General features: G+C 39.9%; 1 protein-coding gene across 1 annotated transcript in view; it reads left to right on the plus strand.

Annotated features, from left to right (window-relative positions):
* Nucleotides 1-21716, plus strand: part of NKD1 (NKD inhibitor of WNT signaling pathway 1) — a gene marked incomplete at both ends in the record, with an annotated part of 102080 nt that overhangs the window by 59360 nt on the left and 21004 nt on the right. The window contains one exon of the mRNA XM_079541392.1: nucleotides 5120-5177. Coding sequence (XP_079397518.1) covers nucleotides 5120-5177 — 58 coding nt within the window. The remainder of the gene's footprint in view (nucleotides 1-5119; nucleotides 5178-21716) is intronic.

Consider the following 21716-nt stretch of genomic DNA (forward strand, 5'->3'; position numbering starts at 1 on the left):
CTTTACATTTTCTTTACAGAAAGCAGAATCTCAGTGAATTGCCTTTATGTTGTTTGCGTGAAAGACCAAAGGCCATCCTTGTTCGCTTGGACCTCTGTTTCTCAGGATCATTTTTCCATCAGGAATTGAAGTTTATATTAGGTGACATAACGTTCTCATTGGCAGCTCCTTTAAAACTGCTCTAAAATCTACTCCAGCAAGAGTTACCACATATCTTATCCCTTGCAGCCTTGTTGTGAAACATCTTTCTTCAACTTTGCTCTCCCAAAACGTCCTGGGATTTTATTGCATCAGTAAAAGATTAAAGAAGGGACACAATACATGTTTCCTTCAGATAGGCAAAAGTAGGGAGTAAAGTTTTCTGGCTGGACAACTTGTCTTTATACGTGTTTTACTTGGGGAAAGTGGTGAGTATGACACTTTGATAAGAATTTCACTAAAACAGGAAATGTGTGCATATTTCTTGCCAAAAATGTTGAAAATTGCTTATCTTAGGCTAAATCAAAGGATTTCAGTGAGATGTTTGAAGAAGGAGAGGTAGAGCAACATTTTTATACTGGAGAAAAGCGACAGCTTTTTGAAAAATACGAATTAACACAATATTAACTGTGATGTAATTCAGGAAGTAGGGAGTTGCAAACTTCAGAAATGTGCTGGCTGTCACAATAACCTACCCAAATTAAGGGTTAGCCTTTAATATATCTGATAAACCTGTGGATGAAGCTCTACCTAGTTACACTAAAAGTGTAACTGTTAATCACTGTGTTAGTCCAAATGTGTTTGCTAAAACACACGCTCTATTTTCACTCTGTCGCTTTGGCCCTTGTATTCTTGGTGTTGGGTATTGCAGAAAGCAACAAGGAAAGACAGAGCCAGGACAAGCAGGAAGAGTCAGGTGGTGATGAAGATTAAAGGAATCAGTGGGCATGGGGGCTGGTAGATGTGAATGCAAGTACAGCCATGCAGAGCCTGGAAGGTGAAGACAGGGAACCTGATCTCAGCATGAAACAGAAAGGGAGCAAAGGCAAGGAAAGAATACAGTATTATGAGCGGAATGGTGGGTGAGGCTTTGGCTGGCAGCCTTTTTAGAGAGCTCAGGAGAAGGATGTCAAATGTTAATGCACCAGAGTGAATTTCTGGCCTTCAGTCTCCAGAAACACATGTTGATGAAAATGCTGTGTGGGGTGGTCAGGGCTGAGGATAGGATTAAAAAGATAAAATTCCCAGTGAGTCAGAATTCATTGAGTCTGATTGCTCAGTAAAGGTAGGATGTGAATGACAACTGCCTGACTTGTAACCAGCTGAGTGGGAGCACTGGGATGTGGGAGCTTCCCATGAGTGTTTGTATTCCTTGGGTACAAATATGCTGCTCAGCATTTCTGAGGGAGTTGCATTAGTTAATGCTTCCCCCACCCTCTTCAATCTGAGCCCTGCACAGCAGCACCGATCAGATCAGGACATGTGGGACATGAGGACCTTTTCATCCGGGCCGGGCAGCTGCCTGCATAGCTTTGAAACAGATGTTAGAACTGAATTTCAGTCGTTTTGTGTGATTTGTGTTGGTAGCTAGCGGAGGCCAACTTCTTTAGCAGAGAAGCTCCTGGTGAGGTAGAGACGCTTACTCTCAGTGGGTTCCTGTTTAGCAGCCTCTAGAAGTGGCATGCTGGAATAATCCTACGTAAATGTTTTTTCTCTTTCTTCTTTCAAGTTCTCGCTGACCTCACTTATATAGTATTTCACAGGGTACATCTGGTTTTGGTTGCTACATGACTCAGTGTTCCAGTTTGAAAATGCAGCGTTGTGATTTAAAACATGGTGTCAGGACAGTGACGTACAGCTACCTATGACCCAGATGCCGTTGCCTTGCTCTCCCCAGCACCGCTCCTGCCATGGGATGGCTCCTGCAGCTCTGCAGCTTGTGGGGAGCCCTTGGGCATGGCTGCAGGAGGCAGGGCTGGCACAGGTGGCTTTGTCCTGTCACTCCTGCCTTTCCCCTGTGCTCAGCCACGCTTCTTCCTGGACATATAATGTTCTCTTCCCACTAGAATTTATTGAGCTGTGAGTTGTTTTACACATTTACCCTGTCCTATTGTTCCCCTTCACTTTCTGAATTAGACTAGTGGTAGATGCACTGTTTTATTCACATTAACGGAATTGTTGCAGGTTACTAGGAGAATACTTCTACAGTACCAGCTGCAGTCAGAATTGTTTTCTCTGATGCTAGCTTAGCTTTTGTACTTTATTTTTGAATGTGACTTTACATAAACCACCCAGAATCCTTTTCTCAAGCAGGTTTGCTTTGGTGTTTATCAACCTGTGACACGTGTCTCAGTAGTGCTAAAGACATCCTGGTTGTTCTTCTGGGCTTTTCGAAAGAAGAGTTAGTGGTAATAAGATGAGTGATAAGGTTTCTTTCTTTCTTTTAATTTTCCCGTCCTGTAGAATTGTAAGAGTTGCCCACACCTTTCTCACCTGCTTATTAAAGGCAGCACAGATCACAATCGTACTCTCAAGAACACATGTGAGTGGGAGTTGAGGAATTCTGCTTAAATACAGCCCTACCTGTTGCAAGGGTTTGGAATTTGATGATCCTTGAGGTCTCTTCCAACCCAGTCCATTCTACGTTTCTATGAAATAAGTCACCAAAACGTTCAGATGATACACTCATTGATTTTGGGATGGGTTGTCTGTGTCTGTGCTGTTTAACAGTATTGCTGTGGTTCAACATCATCATCAAAACACTAGAATTCAGTGATTTATAATAATTTGATTTAAGGGAACCTATTTTATTGGAAATTTGCTTGCATTAAGTTACTACTCTTTGACTTAAATAACTAGGAGCTAGAGAATGAGTGAAACTAGCTTTGACTTAAATAACTAGGAGCTAGAGAACGAGTGAAACTAGCCTAGAATATGAAACATACTGTAATGATTAACCATGTAATGATTAACAGTGAGAAACTAAGGAAGCTTGCATGTAGAATATTAATGCTTTACTGCTTCTCTCCTTCATCTCCACTCTTCTGCACTAGTTACTTGATGGGACCTTTTCCATCAACAAATACATGCTAATTTGCAAGTGGCATCTTTTGAAAAAATCATAAAAAGTAATGACTTGTGATTTTTGTAGAGGTTGAATTAACGACAGCATTTCGGCAGGCAACATTTGATAACCACTTGCACCGTTTGCTTTGTTAAAACATTAAAAGAAGATGACTACCAAATAGCTTTCTCCTTAGAGAAGCATCACCATTAAGGTCATACCTTCTTGTTGCATAGTTGCTGATCAGAAAATCAGAAATATTTTCCCAAGAGAACCAGACGGAGGGAGCAGGAATTCTGTCTTCAATAAAAAAGCAGTTATTAAATACTTGCCATTGTAGGACAGAGCAGGAGGGCCATGTGTGCTCCCGCAGTCACTTGTATGTATCTCATTGTCTGGGAGAGCAATCAGGCTGTGCTCTGAGAGCTTCCTGGAAAATGATGACATGGAGGAATTTTACTAAACAAAAGTATAATAACTATTGCAAGTTTCTGGAAAGACCATCTTCCTTGCAGAAACATGATGTGCTACGCCAACATTTCCTGGCTCTTTTTGTTCATTATGTCCATTTCTTCCATTATTTTTAAATCAGTGATAGATATTAATTAGCACTTGTTCATAAGGGGCCTTTTCTTCTAGAAGAAAAACTCAAATAAGCAAACTAGCTTTTGTGATTTGCTTCTGACAGCTGTTGTAGCAGTGTCTTGCTATGCTAAATTTCAGCATGCTGTACCAGGTTGACAGCATTTCCTAATGCTGTCAAATTTATCTTTGGGTCAAATGTCAGCGTATCTGCTCGTGAAGAGAGCAATATTTTCAGGGTTTCTGCGCTAGCTAACCCCCAATCAAATCTCACTGTTTATGGAATTTGATTTTTAAAATGTTTCAACTAACGCTGAAGAGTTCCTAAGACATGCTTTTGTGGCTGAGTTACTTTTGGATAACTAATCTCAAAGAATAACATTTAGGCATGTGCAAGTTAGAAAAGAACCTCTGTCAGCTTCTTGGGAAAAAGAGATGAACTGCATTCATTGTGATAAAGCTATGAACACAACCAGGCATTCATTTTCACAGTTTTTTCTCTTATTCTCACCTTGTGCCAAAAGCTCCCTAGTGTCTACTCACAGTCCCCAGGTTAATGCTGAGAATGCTGGCTCTGTGTTCCTGATACGTTTTTGTAGGTGAAGTTGAAATAGCTGTGAGTGCAGCACTTGAACTTTTCAAGGCCATATCCTTGTTCATCACCATAAATATTTATCAGTGGCACAGAGTGTTTGTAGAAAATCTAAGGAGACGGACTGTAATGTAAGATCAGTGACGTTATGGTAATGCTTGGAGTGTTTGGAATGAATGGAAGAAGGCAAAATAGAAGGCTAGCTGTGATAGTTTACGGCTTAGCTGGTGTGGAGAGATGGAGCTGGAATGATCTGCTAATAGGAGCGTAAGAATGCTCTTCAGGATCTTTATAAGTGGGATTAGCTCCAAATCCAACTGATGCCCTTTTATTACAACTTCAGCACCATTAGAGAACTGTTTTTTGTGTTTGAGATAAAATCATCTGAGTATCCGTGACCACTGCTTCTGTGTTCCACTAGATATACTGGGGCTGACAAAATTTCATTAATTTCAGGACAGAAGTATCAGGCAGCTCTTCAGACTGGTATCTGCTTTTCTTGGGTGATCTCTGGCACATGAAAGTTTTCTGTTGGTGGAACCAAGTGATAACATTCCTCTGTGGGTAGTGAAGGGCTTATTTCTCCTTTATCATTTCCATTCAGAGTTGTTTTTTATCTTGCTTGATTGACAGAATGTTGAAATGCTAAGTATTAAAGTATTCTGTAAAAGGACTTGTATATGAACATAATCTGTTTATCTCCATTCAATTTTTGTCTTAGAATATGCCCAGAACATTCTAAAATAGCACCAGATGCATTGACTTCTTTTCTGGAAATTGACATTAATGCTCATTAATGCATTAATTAATGCATTTAGTGTTTTTAATTAATCCTAGTGTATCTTCTTGATACCTTTTATGTCATATACTCGTCATTAATTTTTCTTCTCTTTTTTTAACAGGATTTGTCTGGAGAAGGCTACAGAGACTCTATTGGTGATGAGCACTTTCATCTAGAAGGTATTTAAAGAACAAAACTTTGTGGTTAATATTAAGGGATATTGGAATAAGTCAACGAACACGTCCAGTATAGGAATGCATATATAACAGTGCAGCCCTTAATATGTTTCATTTTCTGGGCAAAACTGACGTGATGGGAGTAGGGTATTATTTCTGTATTTCATATCATCGTGCTCCTGTTATTAAGAAAGTCAATCAGTTATATCATAGAGACCAAATATATTCGCTAAGGAGCTCAACATTTTTGTCCAGTACTTCCATTGGAAGCATAGTAAATAATAATAATAAATACAAATAATAAATAATAAAAATAAATACAGTAAATATTACTGTATCCAGCAGAAGTGGTGAATGTGATCACTGGAAATGTTTGCATTTAGTTTTGTGCTATGCTGCTCCCCCTTCTGTGGTGCATAAGCCAAGTTTGGAAACTATTGCATTAATTTATAAAAGATCAGAAACTCTTACACAATACGCTTCTCTTGAATATGAATGGAGTCATCACTGCTTCAGATAATTTCTTGTTTCCAAGTCTCATCTCATCTATTCCACTGTGACTAGGCCTCTCCTCGCAATGGGATACAATCACTGTTTGAGTGGGCAGGGCCTTCAGTAAGGTCAGAACACATTGCTGAGTACACCAGTTGAGCTTCTGTTAGACAACTGGGGATTGATGAATGGATGAGATTAGTTTGATGACATTGTTAATCATTCTTCCCAACAAACAACAAAATGAGTTGACAGAAACTCTGAGTTACTCTCTCTAGCATAACAAGTAGTTGCACAGGCTGTGTGCTAGATTTTTCCTATAGGTTAGTGGAAACAATTTGCCTAACTCATTTGGAGCAGCAAACTATGTCAAGCTTTACTTGGAAAGTGCACTCCTTTTGTAATCAAGTTGTTTGCTCCCGGTGGTCGACACTTCTGTTGAAAAGATGACTGGGGTTGTAACAAAATTGTTTTATTTTGATTTGAATTTTAAATTGTTAAGATCATAAATTACTCTAAATAAAAGGATGACGGAGGTAGCGCTTAGAGAGGTCAGGAATACTTTGTGTGTAATTATGTGCTGCGTATTCTTTAGCAGCATCAGATTGTTCAGTAACTGAGGAAGAATTTGCTGCACTGAATATGCTTACAAAGTATGGATGTTAGGTTGGGTCCTCCCTCTTTTGTGTAGCAGCAAAATCCAATTGCCAGAATCAAGTTGTAAATTTAAGCTCAAATCACAACAGAGATTATGTATTTTTGATAGCCTAGTAGTCGTACCCTGCTTCTACAACATAAGTGGATTGTTTCTATTGGTGAAACTGCAGATACCAAAAACACTTCTTTCATGTCAAAAGATATTCATATTCATTGTTACTACTATTTTTATTATGTACTAAGTTAGTGACATCTTCCCTATATTTCCTTTGAGTGATCAGCTTGTGTCATTAGTTGCCTTTTGCTTCCTTCTCTGACTATAAGTGAGTGGTTTTTGGAGCATCCTTCTCCATAATATTCTGCTATCATGTTCCTTCCAGAGACTACTGATTGATTCATAGCAAAGAGATCTTAAGCAATTGCTCTAAATTGCTTACCAGTGATCAAAAAACATTGCTCTTATCTGTGATCAAAAAAGGACGCAAAATGGCAGTGCTTTTAAGGTAATAGTGGTGTAATGTCATTCTTTGGGGGCTGCTGAGACTGAGCTGAAAAAGCCTAAAGAGCTGCCAGAAGGAAACTCATTTTGATCACCAGCCATTGCAAAAGTAATTTTTCACGTTGAACAGAATAATAGGTTTCAGTGGAATAAGGCATTGTGTCTGCATCATCTACATTGCAGCTAAGATCATTAAGTGTTTGTATGTATTTAGGATATGTTGTGCACACCAGATAAAACACGTCTGTGACTTCAGAATGTGGAGAAACAAGAAAATGGAGGTGCAGGCAGGACACTGAAATAGATTTTGAAAGATTGTCCATGTTACGAATGTCTGTCTTCTGCTTCTTGGGGAACTAGCTGGACATTGGTTGGGGGTGGTGAGCAATTGCTTCTGCATCACTTCTTATATACATGCATATGTGTATATATATAGTCGTAACTGTTTTCTTTTCCCTTTATCTGTCTTAGCAAGTAGTTTTATCTCAACCCAGGAGTTCTACTTGTTTGGATTTTTTATTTATTTTCTACTTCATCCCACTGGGAAGGGGGGGGAGTGAGCGAATGACTGTGTGGTGCTGATCCACCTGCTGGGTTAAACCACAACAAAATGTTTCATTATTAGCATCACTGCAGTTTTCTCTTCTGCTTGTAGTAGGATGTAACTGTAGTAAAGGGTGGCTTACTAATTTTCAGAATTATAGTAGCAGTTACTTGATACAGGATATTAAGTGCCAACAAGGTGAAAACTTGATTTTTTTCTGTCTTATTCTTTCTTTTGCTTACCTCTAATTATTTCTTAGTTGTTGTGAAGAACTGTCTTGCTTAGCAGTCAGAATATACAATAAACAATATTTTTAAACTAGTCAGCAACAGGACTGTTTTTATTAGATTTATTTTTAGGCTTTCCAGCTTAATACCAGCAAGAGCAGTTTTGCATTTTTACTTCTGATGCACCTCATTTCTTATGAAGTAGCTGACATCACAATCTTTACATATGTACAGGTGCAACATGTTTTGTATCTATGTATTCATGTAATCCAAAAGATTTGGTAACTAGCTTCAGAGACAGGGAGATGTGACACGCTGAGAAATGGTTAATTGGGCAACTCTCACAAAGGACACGAGTGGAAAAACAAAGTCTTGATCCCAGCTCTACCACATATCATCTCTGCACTGTGTTCTGCCTTTATAAATACACAGTAGGGATGGGGACAATTAGTTTAAGGGGAAAAAAATAAAAATTTGATGGGGACAATTAGTTTAAGGGGAAAAAAAATAAAGATTTCACATTAGAAGTATTATATAGTATTAATTATTCGAAATGATTGATGTCCCACCTTTCCTCTAAGCTGTCCATCTGTTTCCCAAGTACAAAATCATTTTCCTCTTCTTATAGTGTTTTGACCTACAATGCTTACTTTATATGTATTTTTAAATTATTTATTTTTTAAATCAGGAAAACTGCTGATGAAAAAGAAACATTTTGCAGATTTGCAAAAAAAACCACAGCAGGTGCCACAGTTCTTCTGGGTGAAGGGAAAGCTATAGCCTTCACACTTGGAGACCTTATTGGAGAATAAATCCAAGTTCTTTAGAAGACTCGCTGAAAAGACAAAGTGGCAATAAGAGAAATAATTGAATTCCTTATTTTGTTTTACATAGCCAAGTTCATTACCTTTTTTTTCTCCCTCTCTTTTTTTCATCTCTTAGCCGTCTGAGCAGTACAGATAAAAAGAGCTCTCTTTGCTGGATTTAACTTCTGTGTTGTTATGTAAAGCTTGATCAAATCCTTTCGTCTTAACAGACTTAACTGGCCAACAGCAAAAGGCTCGGGATTCTGGGATTAAGATTGTATTTGGTAAGAGGACTGGTGCATTAGTGCTTTCTTTTGAACTATAGAAAGAACAAAGTAAACATCAAAAGCATTAAGCCATGAGAGCGGATTGTTGACTCAATGTTGCTGCATGACAAGAGGTTAGAACTCAATAGTGGCGACTCTGTTTACTGAGTGCTGTGCAGAAAGAAACAGTTTGACCAGTATTGTCTGTTATATCCAGCACCTGCCTCTGATTTCACTGTGGGCAAAACTACTGTAAATTGAATTTTTTAATTTTCTCTGACATGGTCGGTAATTCTTCTTGATAGGAAAGGGACTATGGAAACCTCTATCTCTTATTATGTTAGTCAGTCATATTCTGATTCCCTTCTTCCTCTTTCACTAATAATTCAATTAGAGATAGTTTCTGTAGTGGATTTATTTGCAACATTCATTCCAACGTTACCAGTGCTCTCTCTATTTCAGAGACTTTCATTTGTCAGAGTACTTGTGATGTGCACTCTGCCATGGCTATGTATACACTTCTCACACTTGTTCATATAAATTTGCTGTCCAGTGGTATCTGCACAGGAAGCTTGTGCTTCAGTCTTCCCAGCTAGAGTAACTAAGAGCATGGATTTTCCTCATCGCTAGTTAGAATAGTATCTCAGTGGAACTGAATTGACTGGGGATGACTCTGGAAGAAGTTGAAAAACTAGCACGGATGTTAAGAGATATTTTTTATTTCATCTCAGTGGTGAAGCCAAAATGGCAGGCAGGAACAGAAAATGGTGTCAAATAGCAAGTCCCTCCTCCAGTCATGATGATACACAGGTGGCTCAAAGTTATCTGTTTTTTTCCGTTGTTAATGTGTTCAGTTGTGACACCCAGTTGTATCTCTGCTCTTCAAGGTATAAGCAAGCTTCTTAATGAATCATTTGAGAGACCTGCTCTTTCCCCAGAACGTCTTTCACCTCCTTTCCCCTGAGCTTTTGGGAAATGGTTACAGCTAAGCCTGTGGACAAGAGAGTTTTCTTATCTGACTACTCTGTGTCTGTATGAAGTGGACTGTCATCTGAACATCTGAACCCTGTTTTTTCCCTGCCTGTGATTTCTGAACCAGTAGCAGGAATTTCCCACTCTGACAGAGGCTGATCACAGAAAAGAGGCAATTTCCTTCTTTTGGCAATGCAATCTCTTTAGAACCCAGTGGGATATAGCTATCAGTCCTCATCAGCTGCCTTCTGAAGTTGAAGGTGAAATCTGTAAGCTCAGGAGACACAAAACTTATCACTCAAATTAGGTATTTGGTGATGTAATTTCTCATGTCACCATTCTCTTGAAAATGATGACTTAAGTGTTTCTGCTAACTAGAAATCTTACACATCTGTCAGATCAGTCTAGTCCTGTACCTGTCAGAGGAGCTGCTTCATCTGATAGCAATCTGTGCCCTGTTTCATTTGCTAGTCAAGGATGACGTCTTGATTATTTTTCTCTTGACAAAAGGTTGGGAATGCACCAAGCATGCTATGGAAATGCAATTTGCATGCAATACACTTTACTTTTTTGCTCATTTTAGTTGCAACACCTTTGTGTAATCTGCTAGACTGAGCTATGAGTCTGTAACAAAGGCAGTTTTTTTGAGCTGCATGCACCTTCCCAGTTAATGCTCTGTTTATTACGTTTTTTCATTTATTTTCTAAGGCATAAATATTTTCCTATTTTCACAAAACATCAGTATATCTATAAAAACACAGAGTGCATCTTGTACACAAATGAAGTTGCTTTATCTTAGCGTTGTTGTTATTACTCAGTACTATTGATGTACTTTTGTTTTCCTGTCATGCTCTTTTACCAGATACCTGTTCACCACTGATATTGCAAACAGGGCAAATAATTCTGCCATAAAAGCACTCCTGTGGTCAGTCTAGTATGCATGTGAATTCAGCATTTTAATGACTTGTTGCTAATTCTCCTCTCTTACCATGGATTTGCTGTACACAGGTATGCTACATGACTGCCTCAGTCTGATGATCGTTTGCTCACTGGTTGAAGTTTTTTCATTTGTCAAAGTATTTCCAATGTACTCTTTTCTACTACATAAAACAAGATGAAATAAATTTGAGAGATACCTTCAGCTTCAGGCTGTCTCACTGGTACCAGCCACCCGTGTCCAACACACAACCAGTCCCTGCCGGACTGGCAGCTGATAAGCCAGTGACCGTGAGCTGGAAGAAGTACCAAAGAACACAGAAGGAGGAGGGGAAAGGAGCAGTGGAAAGTGCCAAGAGAAAACTGCTTAGTTTGGCAGTTAGAATAAAAGTCACCAAAGAACATGAGACTGGTAGGATTAGCAGAAGTTTTCCTGTGGTCATACACAGATCCAGGAAATTATAAAAGCAGGTAGGCTGTTTGCCATGAGTGGGAGGAAAATCTTATGGCATAAGGCACTTAATTTTTTATTTTTTTTTAATTGTACAAGTGCTTCTTAACATTAGCTGTTCCATTTGAGGGGGGTTGGTATTTGGATCAGAAGCTTTTACTTCTGGAGCTGCTGTTTCAAGTGCAGCCAGGTCAGTAGTGATGAAAGGCTGTTGCCATCCAATGGCTGTCTGTAGCTGTGTGCAATGAGTTAGTGGTCTCCAGGTATTTCCAAAACAGCCCTCTGTGCTGTCTAACAGCTCCTATCCATGCTGGCAAGCAGAGCACAGAACGGTGCTGAAAGGGGGGCTGTTCTGTCACCTCAGAGGTGAGCCTGCCCCTCGCACTGAGCCACTGCTGTGCAGAGGGAACATGCCCTGCTGCTCTGTTCCCTGTGCACGGGTATCTCTCTGTGTAGCTGCCAGCCCCCCAGCTCCTGCTGGTGCCGCCTGGTTGCTTTTGATAAACAGTGTGTTTTGTTTGTGGTTTGAGGATTTTGATCTGGTTATTAATTGTCTGCATTGGACTGGGGAGATCACACCTGCTGTAAGTAATAGTTCTACAGCGATCTCTATATTCAGATCATTCAGCAGTCCTGGGAGATTTTTATTCCTCAATGCAAGAACACAATGGCAGAGCTGAGAACAGAGCCCAGGATTTCTTGCATCTGTGCCTGTTCTTCTATCCCTTAGAATGTTATGGAGAGAGGATTTGAAAATATACTACACAGTAAAACTTTCCTAAGTTACAAGTGGTCTCTGTTCTTTATGGTGACTGAAGAAAGCCAGATTTTAATATTAATTTTGTGTGAAGTATAGAAAGTATTTCTGTAGAAAACCAAGGTAATGAAAAGGGAAATCAAGAAGTACTTCAAGAAGCAAAAAGTTGACACTTAGTGAACACCTTACACATGGAAAGCTTTTAAAATAACATTATATTTCTCTTTGAGCATTTATAACAATATTAGTTTTCTATAGTTTTTCCTTTTACATAAGACTGCAACTTTTCCTACTTGAATAGAGAAGCTAATGCTCCTTTTGAGTTGTCATTAAAAATGATCAATTAACAGTAAGTATATTCATTCACTCACAGCTCTGTGGCAGTCATGAACTAGTTTGCTAGGAGACAAAAAGTCTCCTGGGACTGTAACTGATGAAAACTTAGGTCTGGCTGTTAGTTGGGTTGCTTCTCCTCAAGGATGCATATGAGAAGGAGGAGAAACAAAGAGCAAAAGGAAATAGCTTAGGAGATCTCATCAAAGAGAGGGACACTATAGCAATTACCTTCCACATCCCAGAAGTGAGCTTAGACAGCAGACTGTGGCATCCAGCTGCTTGTTCACACTAGTGTATGAAGCCTGAGGGAAGCTCTGTGTAGGAGGGCTGAGATAGGGCCAAGAAATGGGTACCAGTGATGTGAGACTCATGCTCTGTGCATGAGGGATAAAAGTACTGGGCCTGAGTAATCAGGACTCACCAAATCAGTCTGGGACATTGACGTTTTCCTCAAGATGTCAATATTGTGATTCAGAGAAGGAGCATGTGTAGGCATATCCAAGTGAGCTGTTCCTCTCACATAGAGTGGGGAGCAATCACTGTGCTTACAGGAGTGCATGCTGGTGCACAGCTGGCTGCCCACTGCAGGGGTAGGGCTGTCAAACAATTATCACCAACCCAGGTGGCTGGGTTACAGCTAGCCAGCTCTGCCAGTTCCTGCTCTCCTGCCTCAGCTGTGGTGACTGCTCTGGGAAGCTGGGGCTCAGGTGCCAGGTATGCCATCAGGTATGCATGGCAAACTGATGATCTCAAGAGCATTTGGGAGAGATCTCTTGTATGGTGCAGAGGTAAAGGTACGTCACTGTAAGCGTACAGCAGTATAAAAATGTTCTTGAACTTTGCCCCAGGACATACACCACCGAGAACAAAGAATGAAATATGGGAACAAGTCAGTTTGGAGTTTGAAAACAATTTCTTTGGAAACATGATGAATACCAGTGGTTTCATTTATTCTACTTGAAGAACAAAGATCCTTTTCTACTTTTAATTTCCCAGCAACGATTATTACCAGTTATTTTTCTTGTAGCTTTGACCACAGATCGTGGAGGTTTTATTAAACATGTTTTTGAAAAGTGAGTCAAAATGCCATTCTTCTCTGAATCTCTTGTGACTCTCTCTTTTTTACCCATGTGAAACTAGAGCATATTTCCAGGCAAAGATTTGGGGCCAGATAATACTCTCATGCTGGTGTTCATGGAATTATTCCAGGTTTTGCTCTTGTAATTGAAGTAAGTTTTGGCCCTTGCTATTTCAGGAGATAATATATTCATTTCAAACCTCTGGCCTTTACATGAAACATAAAATTCATTTTACAAACCTTGAATACTGTATTCAGTAGGCAACAAGTCCTGCTTTAACTCCCAGATATTCCTAACGTTGCCCATTCTCTTGTGCTTGACTTGACCTCGACACAGTCTGGAAAGCAAGTTTCAGAGCACTCCTTTTGCTGAGATTTTGATAGCTTTCTTCAATAGGCTTTTGTTTAGGTCCTGTGTGCATGCTCCTGTAAGGCCCTCCCACCTGGAGGGGTTTCCTATCTCTGCGTGCCTGATGTGAGGGTATGGTTTATGGCAGGATTAAATAGTTCTTGTATTTCTGTCATTCATTTAGAAGTAGGAGCTATCTAGCTGGCATTTAATTCAGGAGTCATCATTTTATATGGATGGCTAGATAGCTGCCAAGCTAGGGAACTGCCTGAACCTTAGCGCTGGAGAGCTGAGACACAACAACCTGTCATCTTCTGAACCTTACAAACACACAAGCAATTACATGCAGACATACAGAGGCAATTTCAGTGAAAGGCATATTGCTTTTGCCCGTTGCTATTCCAAATTCAAAGTGTGTATCAGTCAGGGTGCTTTTGTGTGCTTCAACTCCACTTCTGCTGCAGTAGCTACAGAAACCCAAAGTTTTACCTCACCAGGCAGAACAAGTGCCCTTTGTTACCTAGACAGATTACAGCTTTTTCTAAAGTCTGCTCTTCATAAAAGCCCAGCTTGAACAGTGGAAATTCTGACTTGCCTCATATACTGAGGAGACTTTTATAGTTTCAAGTAGCTCCAGGGTTATATTTTAAAAGTTGAATTTCATCACATGTTTCAAGTTTGGTGGAAAAAAAAAGACATGATATTTTTAGCAGAAAAAAGTCCGCCCCACACCTTTTTTCTCAACAGATGTTTCATCTCAATCATATCCAAACCTCAAAGCACAAGTAGCAGTCAACCTTATTCTCCTGTGGAGAAAAAGATAAAATGTAATTTGTTTGGAAGAGGGTTGGGTTTTTTTTTTTGTTTTGTTTTGTTTTGTTTTTTGTGTATGTGTGTGGTTGTTGTTTTTTTTTTGTAACCACAACTAGTTTGTGAGTAAAAGCAAATAATAAATGCAGCACTATGGGGTTGTGGAAATGGACCCGAAGCAACGTTTCTGCTCTTGAAAGAGCTCAGAGTCCAGCTGCTCTCGTTAGATGGAAAGTCCCAACCCCCAGCCTACCAAAAAAATAGAAATTAGATTTTTCTTTCTTTATAAATCTGATCCAACAATCCAAGTCCTTTCACCAGTAAAAGATGTCATAGAAAGTGCCCAACTTTGTACTGCAAAGGATTTAGAACTGTCGGGGTAACAAAAAGAGAGAGAACTCATAGCTGTAAAACAAGATACCCAAAATTAGAAGAGCTGCTACCCATGGAATTTTCATGGGGCTCTGGAGCAGCATGGCAGCTGGGGCTGGGCATGGGGCTCAGTGCTCGGTGGAGCCTGGGCACCCTGAACTGTGTGCACAAAACGTTTATTTAGAGGAAAGCTGTAGTCCCTCTTAAGGATTACTAGTGTGGTACTGCAGACCCTTTCATCATCTGAGTCAACAGGAATATGAGTCAGCAGTGGGTTCTGGAAGCAAGCAGGGCCAAGTGTGTCCAGCACTGCCAACCTGGTGAGGGAGGGGGCTGTCCTGCTCCGCTATGTGATGAGGGCAGGTTTGGATACTACAGTGTAAGGACATGAAACCATTGGAGGGTGTACAAAGGAGAGCTACAAAGGTGGTGCAGAGTCTGGAGGGCATGATGCAGGAGCAGCTGAGATTCTTCAGTTTGTGTAGCCCAGAGCAGAGGAGCTGAGGAGGGGTCTCAAGGAGGCTGCAGCTCTGCATAGGGAGCTCTGCACTCCATGACAGCAACAGGGCCTGAGGGAATGGCATGGGGCTGTGTCAGGGGAGGGGCAGCTGGGCGTTAGGGAAAGGGTCAGCACCAAAGAGCAGGGGGCACAGCCCTAAGCTGCTGGAGCTCAAGCATTTGGCCAAGGCTCTCAGAAATATGTTATTATTTTTTGGGTGGTCTGTGTGGAGCCAGGAGTTGGACTCAGTGATCCTTGTGGGTCTCTTCCAACTTGGGATATTCTACGTTTTCCGTAGAGTTCTTACAGAGAAAGGAGCCATCCAGGTGCAAAAGGATGTTCTTGGCAAAGCACTGTTGAGATGGAGACTGCTTCCCATGCCTGCAGCAGGACCCTTCAGGAGCTGCTCCAAGCACCCATCTTGCTGGCCCCAGCTGCCTGTGCCATATGGTGGCTGCTGTCCGGGCCCTGCTGTGAGTAGTGATTGCAGACCAGATTTCACAACATTTTGTCTGAACAAGAATTCACAATGATGCTGTTTAGGAGGATATTGCAGAGTTTTCTACCAAAAGGGTAGCTGCAGGGGGAAGCTAACTCTTGTGCTCCATAGAACAATTATGACGGGCTGTTTCACCAGTAAGCATGCTCCAAACTGTCTCCTCTGTATTTTGAGCAGTGTGCAGCACAGCAGACTTCCATCTCGAATTCTGATAAAAGAGCTGTCCAATAATTATTAATAATAGTGCATTTGCTGTGTAGAAATAATTTCTTGTTTTGAGATCTTGTGTGCTCTCTAGACTTTAAGTAAGTTGGTGGTGTCTAGCCTAGACAGAATTTTATTTCTCTGAATGTTTTACAGAATGTGATGTATCATCTCAGTACCATTCCTCACCTACATCTGAATATGATAAGGACATGCTTGTACATGTATGCATATTTGCTGGACTGTTAGTTACTATATTGCTTTCTATTCGTATGATCTGTTGTGGATAAATCTCCATTTTCCCCCACCTCTTGCAGTGAAATGTAGGACTCTGCAGATGGGAACACCAAACCTGCTACTGAATTTTAATTATCAGAGAGCTTTTCAAACGTGCATCTGATTCAGCAGAGCCAAAATAATGTTGCTGTACAGGTCCACAGCACTGCTTTCTATACAATGCTAATTTTGTGAGTCAGAGTGATGTTCTTCATGGGAAACGTTTTTGATGAAATGAATCTTACAGCTCAAATACTTTCAGAGGCCCTGTTATCATAGCAAGGTGGAAACAGGATTTTCCCATTGAACATCTGAGTTAGATGGGAACAAGTTGATATCAAAGCCTGCATTATTAATAACATTACCTACTCAGTCTCCATTTGAATAAAGGGTTATATAGTGTCTGTTTTTTTCTTCTTTTTCTTCCTTTGTGAATCTCAGGGGAAAAAAATCTGAAGAGACAAGAATTTAAAGACCGAACATCTTATGTGAACATGCATATTTGCAGCTTACCCTGTGAAGGGACTTTCAAAAGCAAAATTATTACCAGTTACTAACCAAGACCACTGTATAACTATTTTTAGAGAAGATAGGTCTGGCTTCTTTTGCTTTAAGTTACAAATGATCACTTGGTGTCCCCATCTGTCACTGTTCAGCAATAGAATTCAGCACTTTGTGGGCCCATTCAGGGCTCCAGGTACACCTAATACTGTTAGAAAGTGGTGAGCTGTCTGTGTGACAGTGACAGTTTTCACTTAAGAAGTACTTACCCACATTAAATAGCACATCTAGTTGTAGCAGATTGAGTTCTGCTAATGTGGCTTTTGATATGCCCACTGATCAAACACAAATCTTGCTGCTGCAGTTGTCATCCTGAACTGTTCTGACCAGTGTTTATGAGTTCCCCTCCTCCCCCCCCTGCCCCAACCTCCTTTTAGGTAGAGGAGGGGTGGGAGAATTATCTTCTTTGATCTCCAGTGAGGAAGGGAAGAAAAAAAGACTGTTCTGTTCGGGCTTTTGGCTAACACAACAAACAGTGTTTAAAATTTAACTTTGCTTAATTAATTAGTAATTCTGTTTAGTGCTGTCTGATCTTTGTCCAAAAGGTATTTTGAAGTTTGAGAACGGAACATCAAAGTATATTAGGTGAAGATGGTCAAGTAAGGCATTTAATCTGGCAGTTGTTGATGAAATGCAGCCAGTTGGGGGACTAATTGGAAAAGGGAATCATAACCTGGCAAAATTCAGCAAACTGCCTCCCTTCAGCAAACTCGCTCTAGAGAGTGCGAGAAATCTGGGTTTAGTGTTTAAGCCTGTATGAGTTATGTGCTAGCTAGCAGAGGAGAGAGACTATGTTGTCCTTTGTGTGTGCATCCTTAGGACAAATCCTTTTTTTGATCGGGAAATAAAAAAATTTCCTTCAGCCTGACAACGAAAACAAGGCACCAGAACTAGGCATGATCTTGTTTGATGATTCTGTATTGAGCTTTGTGAATTTATATATGTGAAGGTATCAGGGATGATGTGAACTGATGCTTTGTGAGAGATGGCGTTGCACAGACCTGTGAGTCTGAGTACTGCTTATTCACAAGACAAAACGCCATGTGATAACATCTGAGTGAACTTCAGCATAGCAATTCTGAGATGTCCTAATGGTGACTTGTCAATTAGAATCTGATGCCTGAATGATTGAAACATTTTGGGTTGCTTTTATGCAAGCCATCACATGTTCTGAATCACCATTTCTCTGTGCTGTGCTTAATGTTTCTCTCTGGTTGGGCACTGGCAGCAACACTGTGATTTATTTTTCTTCTCTGCTCTGTGATGTGTAATCAAACCCTTAATTTGTTTTGTGACCAACATGTAATGCTGAAACAGAAGAAAGTGCCTTCTGTCCATATTTTCAGGTTAAAATACCTATCCTTGACTACTACGAAGCACTGCTGGTACAATTCTTGCTAAATTGGTTTTGATTTGTCCCACTGGACTAAAAATGGACAATTAATTTCCCTACAGTAAGTTTCGGAGAAGGCAGCTTGATCTTTGTTGTTTTGAAGGGTGTGTCTAATTCATCAGCTTCAGCTTTCAGCCAGAGAAAGTTGAATACATGCTTTTGGCAGTGACCCAGCACAAGCCTGTTTTTCTATGTGTTCACTCTTCTGGTGGCTGTGGAACAGGAATGTTACTCACTGCTTGGTCCAATTCTGCTTATGGGCATTAGCCACTGGAGAAGAGGACCTTCGCTCAAGTAAAGCTATTTCCACCAGCAATGTATTTCAGTCAACTCCTATGGAATAAAACCAACATGTGTGCTTATTGGGGATGATATTTCTTAATTCCTGGCCTCCAAGAGAATCTGAAAATGAAATCTGAATGTGAGTTTAATTGTTAACTACAGGACTTCTCAAGAACTATCAAACAGTTGTTACTCCTCTGGTTCTTGTGCAGCCCATGAAGAATGTCAGTTATGTTTGTCAAACCTGATTTGCAATGAAAAAAATGTTGGCAGGCCCAGGTAATATAGACATCAGAGACTTCAGGAACAACAACACAGTTAATTCTCTTTCTTTGGTCCTCATTGTCTGACTCTGAGTTCTGCTGTGTCTGCTAGATCTGTAAATTGGAAGTGAAACCCTTGCCCTGTTGACGTCAGTAGGAATTTTACTACTGAGCTCACTTGGACCAACTTTTTGACATTCAGTTCCACCAGTCAAATGCTGCTACTGAGGTTCCATTTGGATTCTTACTGAACTGCTTTTGACTTTGTTTTTTTGCCTTGATATTATTTATTCACTTTAAAATTTTCCTTTTTTTTAGTCTATTCCCTCACAAGACTCAGATTCTAGAAGTAGTTTGTCGTTTCCCCCCGTGCACAGATAATTCTGTCCCATTGTTTCTGCAAGATTAAAGAATTGCTTAGAATCCGATCTGTCCAACTTGAAGGGAAGTCTAATAATATTTTACTCCAAAAGATTTTGTCTCATGTATACCAGATGCTGACTTTCATAGGTGGCATTTTTGTCAATTCTCCAATTTTACCTTTGCTCTGCTTTCTCTCAAAAATTACACAGTAATGACCCTGACATTAAGATAATAGTTACCTAACATCCAGTCATAATTTATCACTGTGGAATTGCATAGCATCTCCCATAGTTCTGCTTTCAGAGTTAAGGCCTGTGATCCATCAAATACCTTTCTAAATGGCTGTCATCCCAAGTAGGCTCTGAAGTAGTTCGTCTTTAGCCTGGGTTCTCGTAACTGCTTTGTAAATTTTGCCTTGGTAGCTGTAACTTAGACATGAGCATTCATCGCAGTTGCATCCTTTTTTATTTCTGGCCACAAGATCTTCCTAATCCTGCTGATTAAAATGCTCAGTACTGTTGAAAAACAGAGTGAAGGTGCCCTTACTTTGACGAAGATAATTTGCTACAAAGCATGGTGCTTTGCTTGAATGACATTTTGAGAGCTCTGAAATGGCAATCCACCTGAGTGAAAGTTTGAACTCGCTTTTTTGACCTGAGTGCAGCCCAATTTTGGATCTCTGTTTTTCCCCCTCTTATTCTAAGATGTAAGGTGGAAGTGAGGGAGGAAAGCTTTCGCTGCTTGTATTTGATACTCAGTGCACTCAGCACAGCAATCTGGGATTATTATTAGTTGAAATTATTACCTATTCCTTTTCATAGAAATGAATAAATCTTTGAAAAAAAAAAAGACTTAATTCTTCAAGGATAAGCCTTTATACCTTTAAACTGGTGCTCATTCTCTTCCTCTCTTCCTCCCTCCCTCAATTATGAGCAATTGTGTGGTAGTAATTAACAATCTTAGAGAGAAACATCTGCTAGTACACTTAAGCCAGTCAGTTTGTTTTTCATGAAAGAATGGTATTTCACAATTTTTCCAAGTTAATATTTTTCCTTTATTGTCTTTCCAATTTCAAATATTGTCCAGACGCATTTTTATAGTGTCTTAAGGTTATAGAAGTGAATACAAGACCATTAATAATGAACAAGAAAAGAGAACATCATAAAGAAAACATATGCAGTATTTCAATTCATGAAACATTCTGTTAGGGAACATTGTTTCTGAGAGCATATGGTTATTCCCACAAGAAGCAATAAATATATATATTTTTTCTCCGGCTGTGGATTCCCACAACAAGAAGGGTAGGCTTCTCAGCATATGAATCTATGCAGAGCGTTCTTTCTGTCAGGACTTGTTATCTGAGTGGGGAGGTAGGTAGGTATTTTTGCACAGATATTTTGTATGTGGACCTATTTTTGATGACCTAGAATTTGGAAACACCAGTCTATTAATTCTCCATGCTCCTTCGAGATAGCAATCTTGTCTGGTCTCATTTGATATCATTGGCAGAGCTGAAAGGAAGTTCACATTGTGAATACAGCTGAACCTTGGCATGCAGCTCACTGGTGGATCTCTGTTTAAAGACTGCCAGTTTCAACTGTCCCAGGAAGACATTCTCATTTCATTTATAAGTAGGTTCAGCATGTGTTTGTATCCTTCATGAAACTGAGAGCATGTTAATAGTTGAAACTAAGTATAGAGGCAAAATACCAAGTATTTTTGCTTCTTGGACAAAACAGACGTATTCTAATCTATATATTTTTTATATGTTCATTGGATTTGGATACGGCACACAAGGATATGCAGGCAGACACATTATTTGATCACTCATAAATATTACTTTAATACCTCCATATTCTCCTTTAAAATTTCCTCATTTAGACTTCATTTTTCTATGCTGAATGAAACTTGACATCAGGATGAGATCACCAGATTTCCCTATTTCATCTGAGCTCCAAAATGAATAACTGATTTCAAAGGATAATTCCCTGGAGCAGCAAGGCCAATGAGTTCTTCAGATCAAAGGTCAGCAAAGCTCAAAGAGGATAATTTCTGGCATACAGTATTTAAACTCTCTCAAGGAGCGTACTGCAAGAAGTATCTTCTTCCTTTCCCAATAGTTGAACTCTTGTTTTTTGAGAAGACTAATTTGTCAGAGCACATTTTTCCTCTGTTACATAAATTATACATTAAAGTGAAAGCTTCCTATCTGAACACGCATACTGTACATCCAGAAGGTTTATTAAACTTGCCAGTGAAAGGGCTGTTCTGAAGCCAGAAGGTAACTCTGTGCCCTTGGCATCGTTTCTCTCTGAAAAACCCCATGGCCTGGAGAGCTCTGGTGCTCCATGCACACGCAGGTGGCTTTCAGTGCAGCACAGAAGAGTAGTTGTGACTGCTCTGTAAGATGCTTCAACAGAAAAAAATCCATATATAAACAGAGCACTGGGGCAAGGAACAGTCACCTTGTGCAGGATCTGCTCCTCAGTTCTCTTAGCCCAAAGTCTGAGATGCTGAGATTTCAGATGCTTGTCCCTTGATAGATAAAAGACCCCGGTAGAAGTCTTTTGGACATTATGTATATCCTTGTACACTTAAAGGTAATTGTGATGAGGTGGATTTTTTTCTTCAATTGGTTGTCCAGTGTTCC

The sequence above is a fragment of the Tetrao urogallus genome (assembly GCF_951394365.1).
Source record: "Tetrao urogallus genome assembly, chromosome: 12".
Lineage (NCBI taxonomy): Eukaryota > Metazoa > Chordata > Aves > Galliformes > Phasianidae > Tetrao > Tetrao urogallus.